General features: G+C 41.4%; 1 protein-coding gene and 1 pseudogene across 4 annotated transcripts in view; both read left to right on the plus strand.

Moving 5' to 3' along the window:
- The window catches only part of LOC121571998 (F-actin-uncapping protein LRRC16A-like), a 42,144-nt gene extending 40,243 nt beyond the window's left edge, over window positions 1-1,901 (plus strand). For all 4 annotated transcript variants that reach the window (XM_045222095.1, XM_045222097.1, XM_045222096.1 and 1 more), the window contains exons 34-38: window positions 78-111; window positions 418-579; window positions 751-867; window positions 1,133-1,285; window positions 1,657-1,901. In XM_045222095.1, coding sequence (XP_045078030.1) covers window positions 78-111; window positions 418-579; window positions 751-867; window positions 1,133-1,285; window positions 1,657-1,826 — 636 coding nt within the window. In that variant the 3' untranslated portion in view covers window positions 1,827-1,901. The remainder of the gene's footprint in view (window positions 1-77; window positions 112-417; window positions 580-750; window positions 868-1,132; window positions 1,286-1,656) is intronic.
- A 3,398-nt stretch (window positions 1,902-5,299) lies between these two features.
- On the plus strand, window positions 5,300-13,841 carry LOC121572940 (annotated as a pseudogene).
- The last annotated feature ends 279 nt before the right edge of the window (window positions 13,842-14,120 follow it).

The following is a 14,120-nucleotide window of genomic DNA, read 5'->3' on the forward strand; positions in this document are numbered from 1 at the left end:
GGTGCCTCTAAAAGCAGGTTTAGGACAAACTAAAGACGTTGGCCATACTGAAAGAAGTTTGTTTGTTCTTTTTACAGTCTGACTCTTCAGACAATGCAGATGGTAAACAAGGTGAGTTGGCCTCTATATCCCAATCAGATAATTATATTTTTTAATTACATTTAGTGATATTTAATCTTTATGTACACAAGGATGGCTCAACTCAATTATGCCACAGCGTCTGTCTTGCCGTTCAGCTTGCCAGCTGCCATGTGGTACAATAAAAGTGAACAAAATGTTTCATTAAATTAGAGCGCTAGGTAACACTTTGTTTAGACAGTCCCTTGTAAAAGCTCTACGAACCATCCACACATTTGCTGTGTATTCTATTTCTAAAAAGTGTTCAATATTGGTCTTCTTTGTTATGTCTCTCTGTAGGAAAGCCAGAGAGTCAAACATCGTCGATAGACTTGTCGTCGATAGCGCCCAGGTCTAAACCCACCAGTGTTACACTCAGACCCCCAGCACCCCAGAGCATCAAGCCCCACATGGGACCACACACTTTGGGACTCCTGAGCCCTGGCAGCAGCCACAGCCCAGGTATGCATATGAATAAGTATACTTTATTGATAGTGATACTCAGATGGGAAATAAGGGCACCAGAAACAAAAATAGATGAAGAAGAAGATTACTTTGCTATTGTGATTTATCTTGCCTTAATTTGTCCTGTTGTCTGTAACCATTCTTTATTTGTCTATTTCTCACCCTCAGATGATACCCCTGACTCCCCTCTTGGCAACGTATCCCCAAAAGGACCACTGCCCGCCCCTCGCCTGAAGAAGGCACCCTCAGACTATGAGAGGGAAGGGGAGAGTAGCCACATTAATGGTAGGTATATCTATTACCCGTGTACCCTCCACCCAGAAGAACTGATTTAGGAACAGCTCACCACAGTCCAATGTTGATATTGAGAGTAAATAGAATAAGCAAAGCTGTTTTGCTTCACGTAAAGACAAAGGGATTTATTTCAGTTCACTGAGAACATAGTATGCTATAGAAATAAAGTCACTATGTGAGTTTGGTAGTATTGAATAGACACCTGGTATGATTGAAGCATTAAAGCAACTTTTACCCTCATCTCTCTCTCCATTAGTTGAACTCACAGGAGACTCCAGCCCATTTGACTTGGACCAAGAGACGGACAGGTCTGCTATTGACGGGAGACAGTGGTCCTCCCTGAAGCGCTCCACTTCTGTGGCACAGGAAGTAGAGGGTCGAGAGCGCACCAAGTCCCTCCCTGCATCTGGTTAGACCAATTACCTTCTCTCCTTCAGCTGTTTTTTTTTTACTTAAGACACGTACAGTAGTGTAGTGTTGGGTGTATCAACAACTAATGGTAGTAAAGTAAGTTGCAGCAGTTTTGGCACGTCCAATTGTGGCCGTACCTTTTGAATAACATGCAGTGGAACTGGCCGTTCTCAGTAATAGTAGTTGTAGGGGTTTCTCCTGGAGCTCCAGTAGCTATTTCTGTTGGTTTATTAGTAATCACACAGCTGTGACGTCGTTTGTAGTCTCAGTAGTACCAGTAGTTATGGTGTAGGCTACCAGTTGGAGCTTCCTCATTGTTTAGTACCATATCAGCTCACACACCACTGTCTTGTGTCACTGTCCTTGCAGTGAGACCTTCATCCATGGTGGACCTTGCCCACTACCAAAGCCCTGGGGTGTTTGCTAAAGACAACAACACCGAAGAGGACTTCCCTCCTCCCCCTGACACGGACCAAAGACAGGACCTCAGGCCTGACAACATGGAGGAGGACACCATCGATGACGACATCCCAGTGTAGAGAGAAAAGCTACATACTTTCCCCAAAGTGTTCCATGGAGTGTCCAAGTGTGGAGAATCGTAATACAGCCAAAGAGCAAAGAACAAAAAAAGCTTATGGAGAAAACCATGCCAGTACCTTATTCTGAATTATCTTAATCTAAACAAAGGCCGTTGATTGGCTTATTCAATCAACCAATAAGCACTACTGTGTTCCTATGTCTAATATGCATGTTATGTAGATTTATGTCAAAATGTATTAATACACTGAAAGAGACATGGATATGTTGAAAAGTACACTACATTACCAAAAGTATGTGGACACCTGCTCATCGAAACATCTCATTCCAAAATCATGGGTATTAATATGGAGTTGGTCCCCCCTTTGCTGCTATAACAGCCTCCACTCTTCTGGGAAGGCTTTCCACTAGATGTTGGAACATTGCTGCGGGGACTTGCTTTCATTCAGCCACAAAAGCATTAGTGAGGTCAGGCACTGAGGTTGGGCGATTAGGCCAGACTCGCAGTCAGCGTTCCAATTCATCCCAAAGGTGTTCGATGGTGTTGAGGTCAGGGCTCTGTGTAGGCCAGTCAAGTTCTTCCACACCAATCTCGACAAACCATTTCTGTATGGACGCGCTTTGTGCACGGTGGCATTGTCATGCTGAAACAGGAAAGGGCCTTCCCCAAACTGTTGCCACAAAGTTGGAAGCACAGAATCATCTAGAATGTCACTGTATGCTGTAGCTTTAACATTTCCCTTCACTGGAACAAAGGGACCTAGCCCGAACCATGAAAAACAGCCCAAGACCATTATTCCTCCTCCTCCAAACTTTACAGTTGGCACTATGCATTGGGGCAGGTACCGTTCTCCTGGCATCCACCAAACCCAGATGTGTCCGTTGGACTGTCAGATGGTGAAGCATGATTCATCACTCCAGAGAGCGCGTTTCCACTGCTCCAGAGTCCAATGGCGGCAAGCTTTACACCACTCCAGCCGACGCTCGGCCATGGAAACCCATTTCATGAAGCTCCCGTCGAACAGTACTTGTGCTGACGTTGCTTCAAGAGGCAGTCTAGAACTCGGTAGTGAATGTTGCAACCAAGGACAGAACATTTTTATGCACTACGCGCTTCAGCACTCGGCAGTCCCGTTCTGTGAGCTTGTGTGGCCTACCACTTCACAGCTGAGCCGTTGTTGCTTCTAGACTTTTCCACTTCACAATAACAGCACCTACAGTTGACCGGGGCAGCTCTAGCAGGGTAGAAATTTGATGAACTGACTTGTTGGAAAGGTGGCATCCTATGACGGTGCCACGTTGAAAGTCACAGCTCTTCAGTAAGGCCATTCTACTGCCAATGTTTGTCTATGGAGATTGCATGGCTGTGTGCTCGATTATATACACCTGTCAGCAACGGGTGTGGTTGAAATAGCCAAATCCACTAATTTGAAGGGGTGTCCACATACTTTTATTTATATATATAAACTCAGCAAAAAAAGAAACGTCCTCTCACTGTCAACTGCGTTTATTTTCAGCAAACTTAACATGTGTAAATATTTGTATGAACATAACAAGATTCAACAACTGAGACATAAACTGAACAAGTTCCACAGACATGTGACTAACAGAAATTGAATAATGTGTCCCTGAACAAAGGGGGGGTCAAAATCAAAAGTAACAGTCAGTATCTGGTGTGGCCACCAGCTGCATTAAGTACTGCAGTGCATCTCCTCATGGACTGCACCAGATTTGCCAGTTCTTGCTGTAAGATGTTACCCCACTCTTCCACCAAGGCACCTGCAAGTTTCCTGACATTTCTGGGGGGAATGGCCCTAGCCCTCACCCTCCGATCCAACAGGTCCCAGACGTGCTCAATGGGATTGAGATCCGGGCTCTTCGCTGGCCATGGCAGAACACTGACATTCCTGTCTTGCAGGAAATCATGCACAGAACGAGCAGTATGGCTGGTGGCATTGTCATGCTGGAGGGTCATGTCAGGATGAGCCTGCAGGAAGGGTACCACATGAGGGAGGAGGATGTCTTCCCTGTAATACACAGCGTTGAGATTGCCTGCAATGACAACAAGCTCAGTCCGATGATGCTGTGACACACCGCCCCAGACCATGACGGACCCTCCATCTCCAAATCGATCCCGCTCCAGAGTACAGGCCTTGGTGTAACGCTCATTCCTTCTACGATAAGTGCGAATCCGACCATCACCCCTGGTGAGACAAAACCGCGACTCGTCAGTGAAGAGCACTTTCTGCCAGTCCTGTCTGGTCCAGCGACGGTGGGTTTGTGCCCATAGGCGACGTTGTTGCTGGTGATGTCTGGTGAGGACCTGCCTTACAACAAGCCTACAAGCCCTCAGTCCAGCCTCTCTCAGCTTATTGCGGACAGTCTGAGAACTGATGGAGGGATTGTGCGTTCCTGGTGTAACTCGGGCAGTTGTTGTTGCCATCCTGTACCTGTCCCGCAGGTGTGATGTTCGGAGATACCGATCCTGTGCAGGTGTTGTTACACGTGGTCTGCTTCTGCGAGGACGATCAGCTGTCCGTCCTGTTTCCCTGTAGCGCTGTCTTAGGCGTCTCACAGTACGGACATTGCAATTTATTGCCCTGGCCACATCTGCAGTCCTCGTGCCTCCTTGCATCATGCCTAAGGCACGTTCACGCACATGAGCAGGGACCCTGGGCATCTTTCTTTTGGTGTTTATCAGAGTCAGTAGAAAGGCCTCTTTAGTGTCCTAAGTTTTCATAACTGTGACCTTAATTGCCTACGGTCTGTAAGCTGTTAGTGTCTTAACCACCTTTCCACAGGTGCATGTTCATTAATTGTTTATGGTTCATTGAACAAGCATGGAAAACAGTGTTTAAACCCTTTACAATTAAGATCTGTGAAGTTATTTGGATTTTTACGAATTATCGTTGAAAGACAGGGTTCTGAAAAAGGGACGTTTCTTTTTTTGCTGAGTTTATATGTGTGTATGGGATTTACGTTGTACCATGGGCACATTGATCTAGTAAACCTTATTAATGACAGGCATAATATAACTTTGATATATCATGATTTATATTAAATACATTTATTGTGGGGCTTGGTGATGGTTTCTAGTGTTATAGTTTTATTGGTTAAATTGATTTATGCTGAATACATACTTTTATTTTATTTTATATATCTTTTTTTTATATACATTTTTTGTTGCATTGTAACAAAAACCTTAATGTAGTTGTCAGTACTCCTGTATTTGTATATTTCTATCAATAAATAATATGTGTACTGGTGTACTGCCACGTAGACATGCATTAACTTGGATCATATTGCATAATATAAGTAACCGTTTAATTGTATTAATTGTATCATGCTTCCTTGCGGTCATTGTCTCCAATTTTTTGGGGCAACCCCTATTGCGCACCTAGTTGAATGTCGTAGTTAAGTTGGTCTTCCTCGTTTGCATTTGGTGTAGGTTAGACTGAACTACAGCGAAGGAAACATCATCAATAGTATTGAAAACCTCATCAATCTCTTATTTCAAATCCACACAGACAACATTTTTATATTTATTTTCACAACTTTTAACATTTTGGATTCGCGCTGGTGTATTGGGCACGAGGTACCATGGACAGCGCTTTTGACAACCTGGATGCTGTGGGCTTCCTACAAATTTGGCAACATTTCGATGTTGATGGTAAGATCTTACTCTTTAATAATTATAACTGTATGTTGTCTTTTAATTACTATTGATATTAATCTGTGTACGCATATCAGGCAACGTTTTCATCGAAATTCCATGCGCAAACTCAATCTGAACTTTACACCATGTGGAGATAAATCAATACAGAAATAGGGTTTATTTCATCTTATGTTATACATTTATTTGTTTTTAGATAATGGTTATATTGAAGGAAAGGAATTGGACGACTTTTTTCGACACATGATGAAAAAACGTGGAATGAGTGTAAGTAGGCAACTGTAGGACTCCACTGTTCCTTTTCCTTATCATGCCTAATGCATACTGTGTACAGATTCCTAAAAATAACTACAGTAAGCTTTGGCTACTAACATCCTAGAATATCCTAATTAGACCTACTTTGCTCAGTTTTGTTGGGGGCATTCAATGGATGTCAACATTAGATAACCTCTGAATCCAATCATTAGTCCACATTTTGTCTTTTACTGAAATGGCATGAATTCTGAAAATAAAGTGATTTTGTACAGGTAACACTGAATGAAATACTCAAACAAGTGCAACGAATTAATTGAGCCCATATGTGGAATGTGTTCGAATGTTACTGTGTTGTTCCTAAAGGATGAAATAATGGATGACAAAGTTAGAAGAATGAAAGAAAGGTTCATGTCTGCTTATGACACCACAGCGGATGGTCGCCTGCAAATCCAAGAGGCATGTTTACCTGTATTTCCTCATACCTACCTCCTTCCCCCTTTATTTGTCTATATAGTGCATTTCGTATGAAGTATATTTAGAACTGAGAGGGCGAGAGGGTAATTGGATTGTGATCAAAATGCCCTGACAGCACCTTTTTGTGTGAAGCAGCCTTGAAACGATGTAATTGCTCTCATTTACATCATGTTATTGCCTTGCTTCATCTTTGCATGTCTTGTTGTTGACCACATGCAATTAATTATAATGAGTTTGTCAAATTCAATGAAATTGCATCTCATTTTGCATCTCATTTCGGCTTTCACATTTCGTTTTCTTTGTCCATAGACTTTATTTCCATACATTTTACGTTGACAGAGGAGTTATGCCTGTTGAAGCGGAGGGGACACTTACCCCCTAAATTGTATTGTACACAAAATTAGCCACAGTGATCGAATAATGCCTGCCTGTGAATGTTGATAACTAATTTGATTGAACATAAATGTTCCAGTTGGCCACCATGATGCTACCGGAGGAGGAGAACTTCCTGCTACTGTTCCGCAGAGAGACTCCATTGGACAACAGTGTGGAGTTCATGAGGGTAAGATAAAAGATCACATACAGTAGGAAGTGTTGCGGTCCAAAAGCATTCAACATACAGTGCATCCGGAAAGTATTCAGACCCCTTCACGTTTTCCACATTTTGTTACACTACAGCCTTATTCTGAAATTGATTAAATAAATGTTTTTCCTCATCAATCTACACACAATACCCCATAATGACAAAGCGAAAACTGATTTTTGCAAATGTGTTAAAAATTAAAAAAACTGAAATAGCTTATTTACATAACTATTCAGACCCTTTGCTATGAGACTCGAAATTGAGCTCCGGTGCATCCTGTTTCCATTGATCATCCTTGAGATGTTCCTACAACTTGATTGGAGTCCACCTGTGGTAAATTCAATTGATTGGACATGATTTGGAAAGGCACACACCTGAGCAAAAACCAAGCCATGAGGTCGAAGGAATTGTCCGTAGAGCTCCGAGACAGGATTGTGTCTAGGCACAGATCTGGGGAAGGGTTCCAAAAAATGTCTGCAGCATTGAAGGTCCCCAAGAACACAGTGGCCTCCATCATTCTTAAATGGAAGAAGTTTGGAACCACCAAGACTCTTCCTAGAGCTGGCCGCCCAGCCCAACTGAGCAATCGGGGGAGAAGAGCCTTGATCAGGGAGGTGACCAAGAACCCGATGGTCACTCTGACAGAGCTCCAGAGTTACTCTGTGGAGATGGGAGAACCTTCCAGAAGGACAACCATCTCTGCAGCACTCCACTAATCAGGCCTTTATGGTAGAGTGGCCAGACGGAAGCTAATTCCTCAGTAAAAGGCACATGACAGCCCGATTGGAGTTTGCCAAAAGGCACCTAAAGGACTCTGACCATGAGAAACAAGATTCTCTGGTCTGATGAAACCAAGATTAAACTCTTTGGCCTGAATGCCATGCGTCATGCCTGGAGGAAACCTGGCACCATCTCTACGGTGAAGCATGGTGGTGGCAGCATCATGCTGTGGGGATGTTTTTCAGCGGCAGGGACTTGAAGACTAGTCAGGATCGAGGGAAAAATGAACACATTACAGAGAGATCCTTGATGAAAACCTGCTCCAGAGCGCTCAGGACCTCAGACTGGGGCGAAGGTTCACCTTCCAACAGGACAACGACCCTAAGCACACAGCCAAGACAACGAAGGAGTGGCTTCGGGACAAGTCTCTGAATGTCCTTGAGTGGCCCAGCCAAGCTTGTAGCATCATACCCAAGAAGACTCAAGGCTGTAATCGCTGCCAAAGGTGCTTCAACAAAGTACTGAGTAAAGTGTCTGAATACTTATGTAAATGTGATATTTCCTTATTTTTTTGTGCAAAAAAATCTACAAACCACTTTTTGCTTTGTCATTATGGGGTATTGTGTGTAGATTGATGAGGGGAAATAAACAATTCAATCCATTTTAGAATAAGGCTGTAACATAACAAAATGTGGAAAAAGTAAAGGGGTCTGAATAATTTCCGAATGCACTTTATTTGCAAAAAACAATACAATCCTATTATTGGTTGGGTAGTGTGTCCTCTATTCTCTTGAGCACTTTCATCAAAACTAAATGTGCCTCTCACTCCCCCAACAGATCTGGAGAAACTATGATGCTGACAGCAGTGGATACATATCAGCTATAGAGCTCAAGGTACATTCAAAGAATGCCTTTCTACTAATTTCCATGCTTCCAGTGAGACCACTGCCATGGCCCCCTCAGAGACATTGTCTTAGCTAGTTGTTGTCCACTTTCTAAGTAAGCATCAATGAGTGGCCAGAGTTCTTCTTGTTTACATAGTTGCTCTAGGTCTGTGTTGACACGTGTTGCTTTAAGGGTCTTTCAGAAGGATGCCCATTGTCCTCTTATGTGGACAAGGCAATAGGGTTGGGCCGATATATGATTAAATTCAATATCGTGATATGTGACATTGACGATATATCATGATGTGCAAGACTATACAGTGCAGTTTTATCAGTTAGGCAGTATCAATATGTTGAAAATGAAGTCTAAATGAATTAACAAAGCCTTATTGACTTGCCATCCTAAGGTTATTTAATTAGAATGTGGCTATAATATTGTAAATAAGCAAAAACATTGCACAGTCTGGAATTATGTAGTCATTAACGGCGCAAAACGATTATATCGGATATCGCGATATTTGGAGTAGCATATCGTAGAAGTCTCCCCAAATATCGCCCAACCCTACAAGGCAAGACAGAAGTACTTTTCTTAGAATTTCCAAACACTTGATGGTTTATAGTCCACCCACAGTACATTTACTGAAGAGGAATTGTACAGGATGTACAGTACATTATACTATTTATGAACACTTTGATTCAGAATGATGGACAAAAGTGTTATGGCACACTTTTCTACCCTTTTCTTATTCGTAGTGGCTTAGAATCCGACTTCTCTGGACCCCTCCCTCTTCCTGACAGCTAAAGGTCCGAAGCTTCTGCGCATGTGCAGGATTCTCTACTTTGCAAATAGTCTCTGCTCTGCTCGTTTAATAAAATTAGATCAAAGCTGAATCAATGTCCGCAAGATCACATAATGATAGCATTCTACATACTCTGTATAATGATAGTATTCTACATAACAGAACCGAAAATAATAGCATAGTATAACGTTACTGTAAGACAAAAAAACACCACCTAATTTCTTATGAGATTTTAGGATGATTGTGTGAATGGTCACATTTTTCTATCATGTCGCCAAAACTCAACAGTGTGTGCCACCAGGCAAAATATTAAGAATACCTGCTCTTTCCATGACATAGACTGACCAGGTGAAAGCTATGATCCCTTATTGATGTCACTTGTTAAATTCACTTTCAATCCGTGTAGATGAAGGGGAGAAGACAGGTTAAAGAAGGATTTTTAAGCCTTGAGACAATTGCAAAGTGCAGTTGAAACTAAACACAGGTATGCTACAGTTTGTTAACACCATCTTCTCTAAAATTCACTCAAAATTCAAAACTAAAGGCTAGTACAAAACAACACTGTATAACTCAAGAAGATCTAAATGCATATCCCAATGAAACTGATTGAGATCAAATGGTTGGCATGCAGATGCTGCATGGACGTTTTCTGCATTCACGATTGACAGTGAGAAATGTGAAGGGAGGGTGCCAACAAACATTTGTGCATAAAGTAGAGGTAAAGATACACATGAACAGAATGTGATTCAGATCTTCAGCTCTGGGGACAAGGGATCCGGGGGGGGCGGGGCGGTTGCCTACGGATTCGCAGCCTCTGCCTTTTTTTTATTATCTTTGTATTTATCCTTTATTTGACCAGGGATGTCACGTTGAGAGACCAAGGCCCATGATTACCAAGTGTCTCAGAGTAGTAGGAGTACTGATCTAGGATCATTTTAGTCTTTTCGATTATAATAAATGGATCCTAGATCAGGATAATAAACCTGATCTTAGATCAGCACTCCGACTCTGAGACACTTGGGCCCAGGTCATCTCATTGGCTGTCCTCTGTGTCCTCCTAACAGGGTTTCCTGCAGGACCTGTTCCTCCAGCACAAAAGACCATCTCCCCCAACAAACTGGAGGAGTACACCGACACCATGGTAATAACAAGCCTCAGTTCCTTTACTCTGTGTCTCCATCTGAGGACTCTTGAACGGCTGTCAATCACCATTGGTCAAGTGTCAACAAGTGTTAAAAGTAATCAACCTTACAGCCAATCGTCGTCCTCTTCTGGGTCTGATGTGTTGTGTGTGTGACCCAAACGCAATTGTCTCATCACAGATTGCCTTTGAAGAGGTTGAAAATGATCAAAAGTATGTAGGAGATCTGTTGTCTCTCAAATTAGTATATGATACCCTGTTCAATGGGAAATTCAATTTGGATGTAAAACAGATTGTAATTGAAGTTTATCTAAAATGATGATTGGTGGAGAGCTATACATAGTAATGCTACTATGCCATTCAATGTAAATACAGAGTGCACTAAAGGAGTTATTTCTCATTGAAGTATGTAATTGGCGGTAATACCCTTGTATTCACTCCTGTCAATAGTATTAGTAATTGGATGGTAATGTACTGTGATGGAGGGTGATCAGCTCTTTAAAGATATTCAGAAGTGATGTGATTTTCACTGTTTAGCCATTGTCATTAATTGTGGATCATTAATGAATTACTCGAGAGTGAGAGGTGTGTGTGTGTGTGTGTGTGTGTGTGAGTGAGTACTTTCTATATCAATGTCCTGTTGAGTTTAGTAAATTATGGTGTGCACAACATACATTGGTATCCTTTGATTTACATTATATTTGGTAATGTTGTACAGTGTTACACATGACATGTCACCAAGTAAAATTATCACCAAGTAAAATCCTGAGTATGTGTAAATGTTCTTGGCGAATAAAGGTGATTCTAATGGGTATGTACTTTGAAAAATTGTCTAATGATTCTGATGCTTTATTCTGTTTATTTTCCCAACAGATGAAGGTGTTTGACAAAAACAACGATGGTAGGCTGGATATGAATGACCTAGCCAGGTACTAATTATCTAGTAATTGTTCTCCTACATTGCTAGGTGTCTCTTATTGTGTCTCTAATTGTTTGTGAGTCACAGTGCCTAACTTTCTCCCTTCTCCCAGAATCCTTGCTCTAAAAGAGAACTTCTTGCTGAAGTTTGACATGAATGTAAGTATAACATTTGTTGATGAATTTTGCTGATAACCTGCAGTCAGATCAGACTTAAGACATTGTCAATACACGCTCCATCTTCAATTACTTATTGTAGTCCTCATTGGCTTGAATTAGAGGAACTAAATTGAGGGTGTTGTGGTTCCACTCAGGCTTGCAGTCAAGAAGACCGGAAGAGGGACTTTGAGAAGATATTTGCTCACTATGATGTAGTAAGTCATTATTCGTTTAGCCACAACATAATTGTCTTCAACTTCAATTGGGATTGTAAGGTTTATGGTGATAAGCATAGTAAATGAAATTACAGTGTTGCTTATAATGACTTGTTGTGATTTTACTGATGCTTCATTGGCCTTAAATATAAAAAATATAATATCAGTATAAATGGGCTAGAACACACAGCTGTATTGGAAGTGGATCAGTACAGGGGCGTAGGCACGGGTGGGCCTGGGTGAACCAGGCCCTGGGTGAACCAGGCCCACCCATTGGTGAGCCAAGCCCACCTACACAGATTGAGCAAAAAAAACTATATAATTTTTTTTTTCTTCAATATTTGTTTATGCTCTTTACTTGTCGGTGTTCCAAACTGGACATTATTTGTCTTTTACCTAAACATGCAAACACCATCAGATATCATTCCTAGCACGCAGTGCACTGGATTAGTCAGATTTGAGTAAATATAACATACTAAATGACCTGGAATGACATTCACTCTCACGGGATGGATTGCCAAATATAACTAATTGAAAGCCACACCCCCAATATGACTGCATTGAGACATATGTCACTGTGCTTCTATGGCTATATGCACCATGTCACTGCCTATTTAATTTGTTCATTTAGCAAACAAGACAGCTCATAATCCAGCCCTCTGGCAAAATGTGTAGAATAGCATGAGATGAGCTTTAAAACAGCAACATTTTCTCTCAGCCTCATGGCAAAATGTGTAGAATAGCATGAGATTAGCTGTAAAACAGTAATTTATTATCTTTGCCCCATGGCAAAATGTGTAAAATTGCAGGAAGTTAGCTGCTTTTTTGGGGTGGGGGCACCCACATTTCTGCAGGCCCACCCACCAAACAAATATCTAGCTACACCACTGGATCAGTGCAAAGATGTATTCACAGGACTTAATGCATATTAAAGATACAGTGCTAGGAATTAATTAATTAAATTGAGCCTCTAATTCCATTATTAACTGAAGTGGTGGTCATGTTGCAGTGCCATGCTCCTCTGTGCTGCATGATTGTGGATGTGTGATGTAGTTATACATTATCCCATTATTGATCTGAATTCTAAGCAGAATTTAGATGCTGTCCTCTTTATAATCTCTCAAGGCACATCAGGTGGTAGTCTTCATCGCTTTTTCTGAAGTCAGCCATTTTGTTGTTGTTGTTTACAGAGTAAGACGGGTGCTTTGGAGGGTCCGGAGGTGGACGGCTTTGTCAAAGACATGATGGAACTGGTCACGGTAAAAAACAAAAACGTTCTGCTATACCTTAATCTACAAATGTAGTTATGTTATATCAACGTATTATGTATTAATTTAGATATTGATGCTCCTATATTGATTCGGAATTATTGTAAGTTATGGTCTCCGAGTGGAGGCGTGGGTTCGGATCCCACTTTTGACACCATGTTACTTTATATTTAAATGGATGAAGCAAAGATAATTGAGTCAAGTTAACAGAATGTCCAACTGTATTAGACTGTGATTGGTCTTGAGCTAATGGTTTGAATATGCTTCCTTTATACCCAACATAGCCTACCATTACTGGAACGGACCTGGACAAGTTCCGCAAGGTCCTGCTGGGCCACTGTGACATGAACGGTGATGGAAAGATCCAGAAGAATGAACTGGCCCTGTGCCTCGGCCTGAAATACTCCACTTAATAGTCCTGGAGTTAATACTCCACAGGAAGAATGACAGACATTTTAATTACCCTAGTTAGCACCACAGACTAACCGCTAACTCATTGATAGCATGCTGCAATGCCATAGCTCATAGTTTTTAGACAACCAAAGAGCATTGCATGATGGTTGGTTGAAAGGAAGTTGTTGCATAGAGTAGACCGATTGGGGCTTTTTGGGAATTAGTTTTGTGATCCTTCATTTTGTTTGACTGTATCTGTTGATGACAATTATGATTACTTTGAGAATGTTGTGTGTGTGATCCATTTAGTATGCACGTTTCATACGCCTGCCTATAACTTGCAAAAATGTAGTGGTGATGTAAGTATTTTGGGATTGAATTTATTGTGGGATATTTGTGGGTTGTATTGACTTAATTTCCATGATGGCTGCATTTACTATCAGAACTGTTGTTTTTGATGTGCAAAAAAATATGATAAAATAAGTGCCATTAATGGTTTGACATTTCACCTCCTACTTTAAATGGTATTGGTAGAGAATGTACTATCAAAGTAAACATGCAATACAATGTAACATGTAATGCAATACAGTATGATATTATGAACAACACTCTCTGTGTCCCTGGGCATCTGCATGTTTCTCCAGTCTGTAACAACAGTCTGCAACCACAAGCCCATACAGCTCTGTTGCTGAACTAATTATCACTATTTACATAACCATAACTCGATTAGTAGTACATGTCTGGTGTATACCCATTGTATCAGAGCAGACAATGCTGTGAGCCTTGGGCACAAAGGAAAATATTGACACATAG

Source organism: Coregonus clupeaformis, chromosome 8, assembly GCF_020615455.1.
Source record: "Coregonus clupeaformis isolate EN_2021a chromosome 8, ASM2061545v1, whole genome shotgun sequence".
NCBI classification, from domain to species: domain Eukaryota; kingdom Metazoa; phylum Chordata; class Actinopteri; order Salmoniformes; family Salmonidae; genus Coregonus; species Coregonus clupeaformis.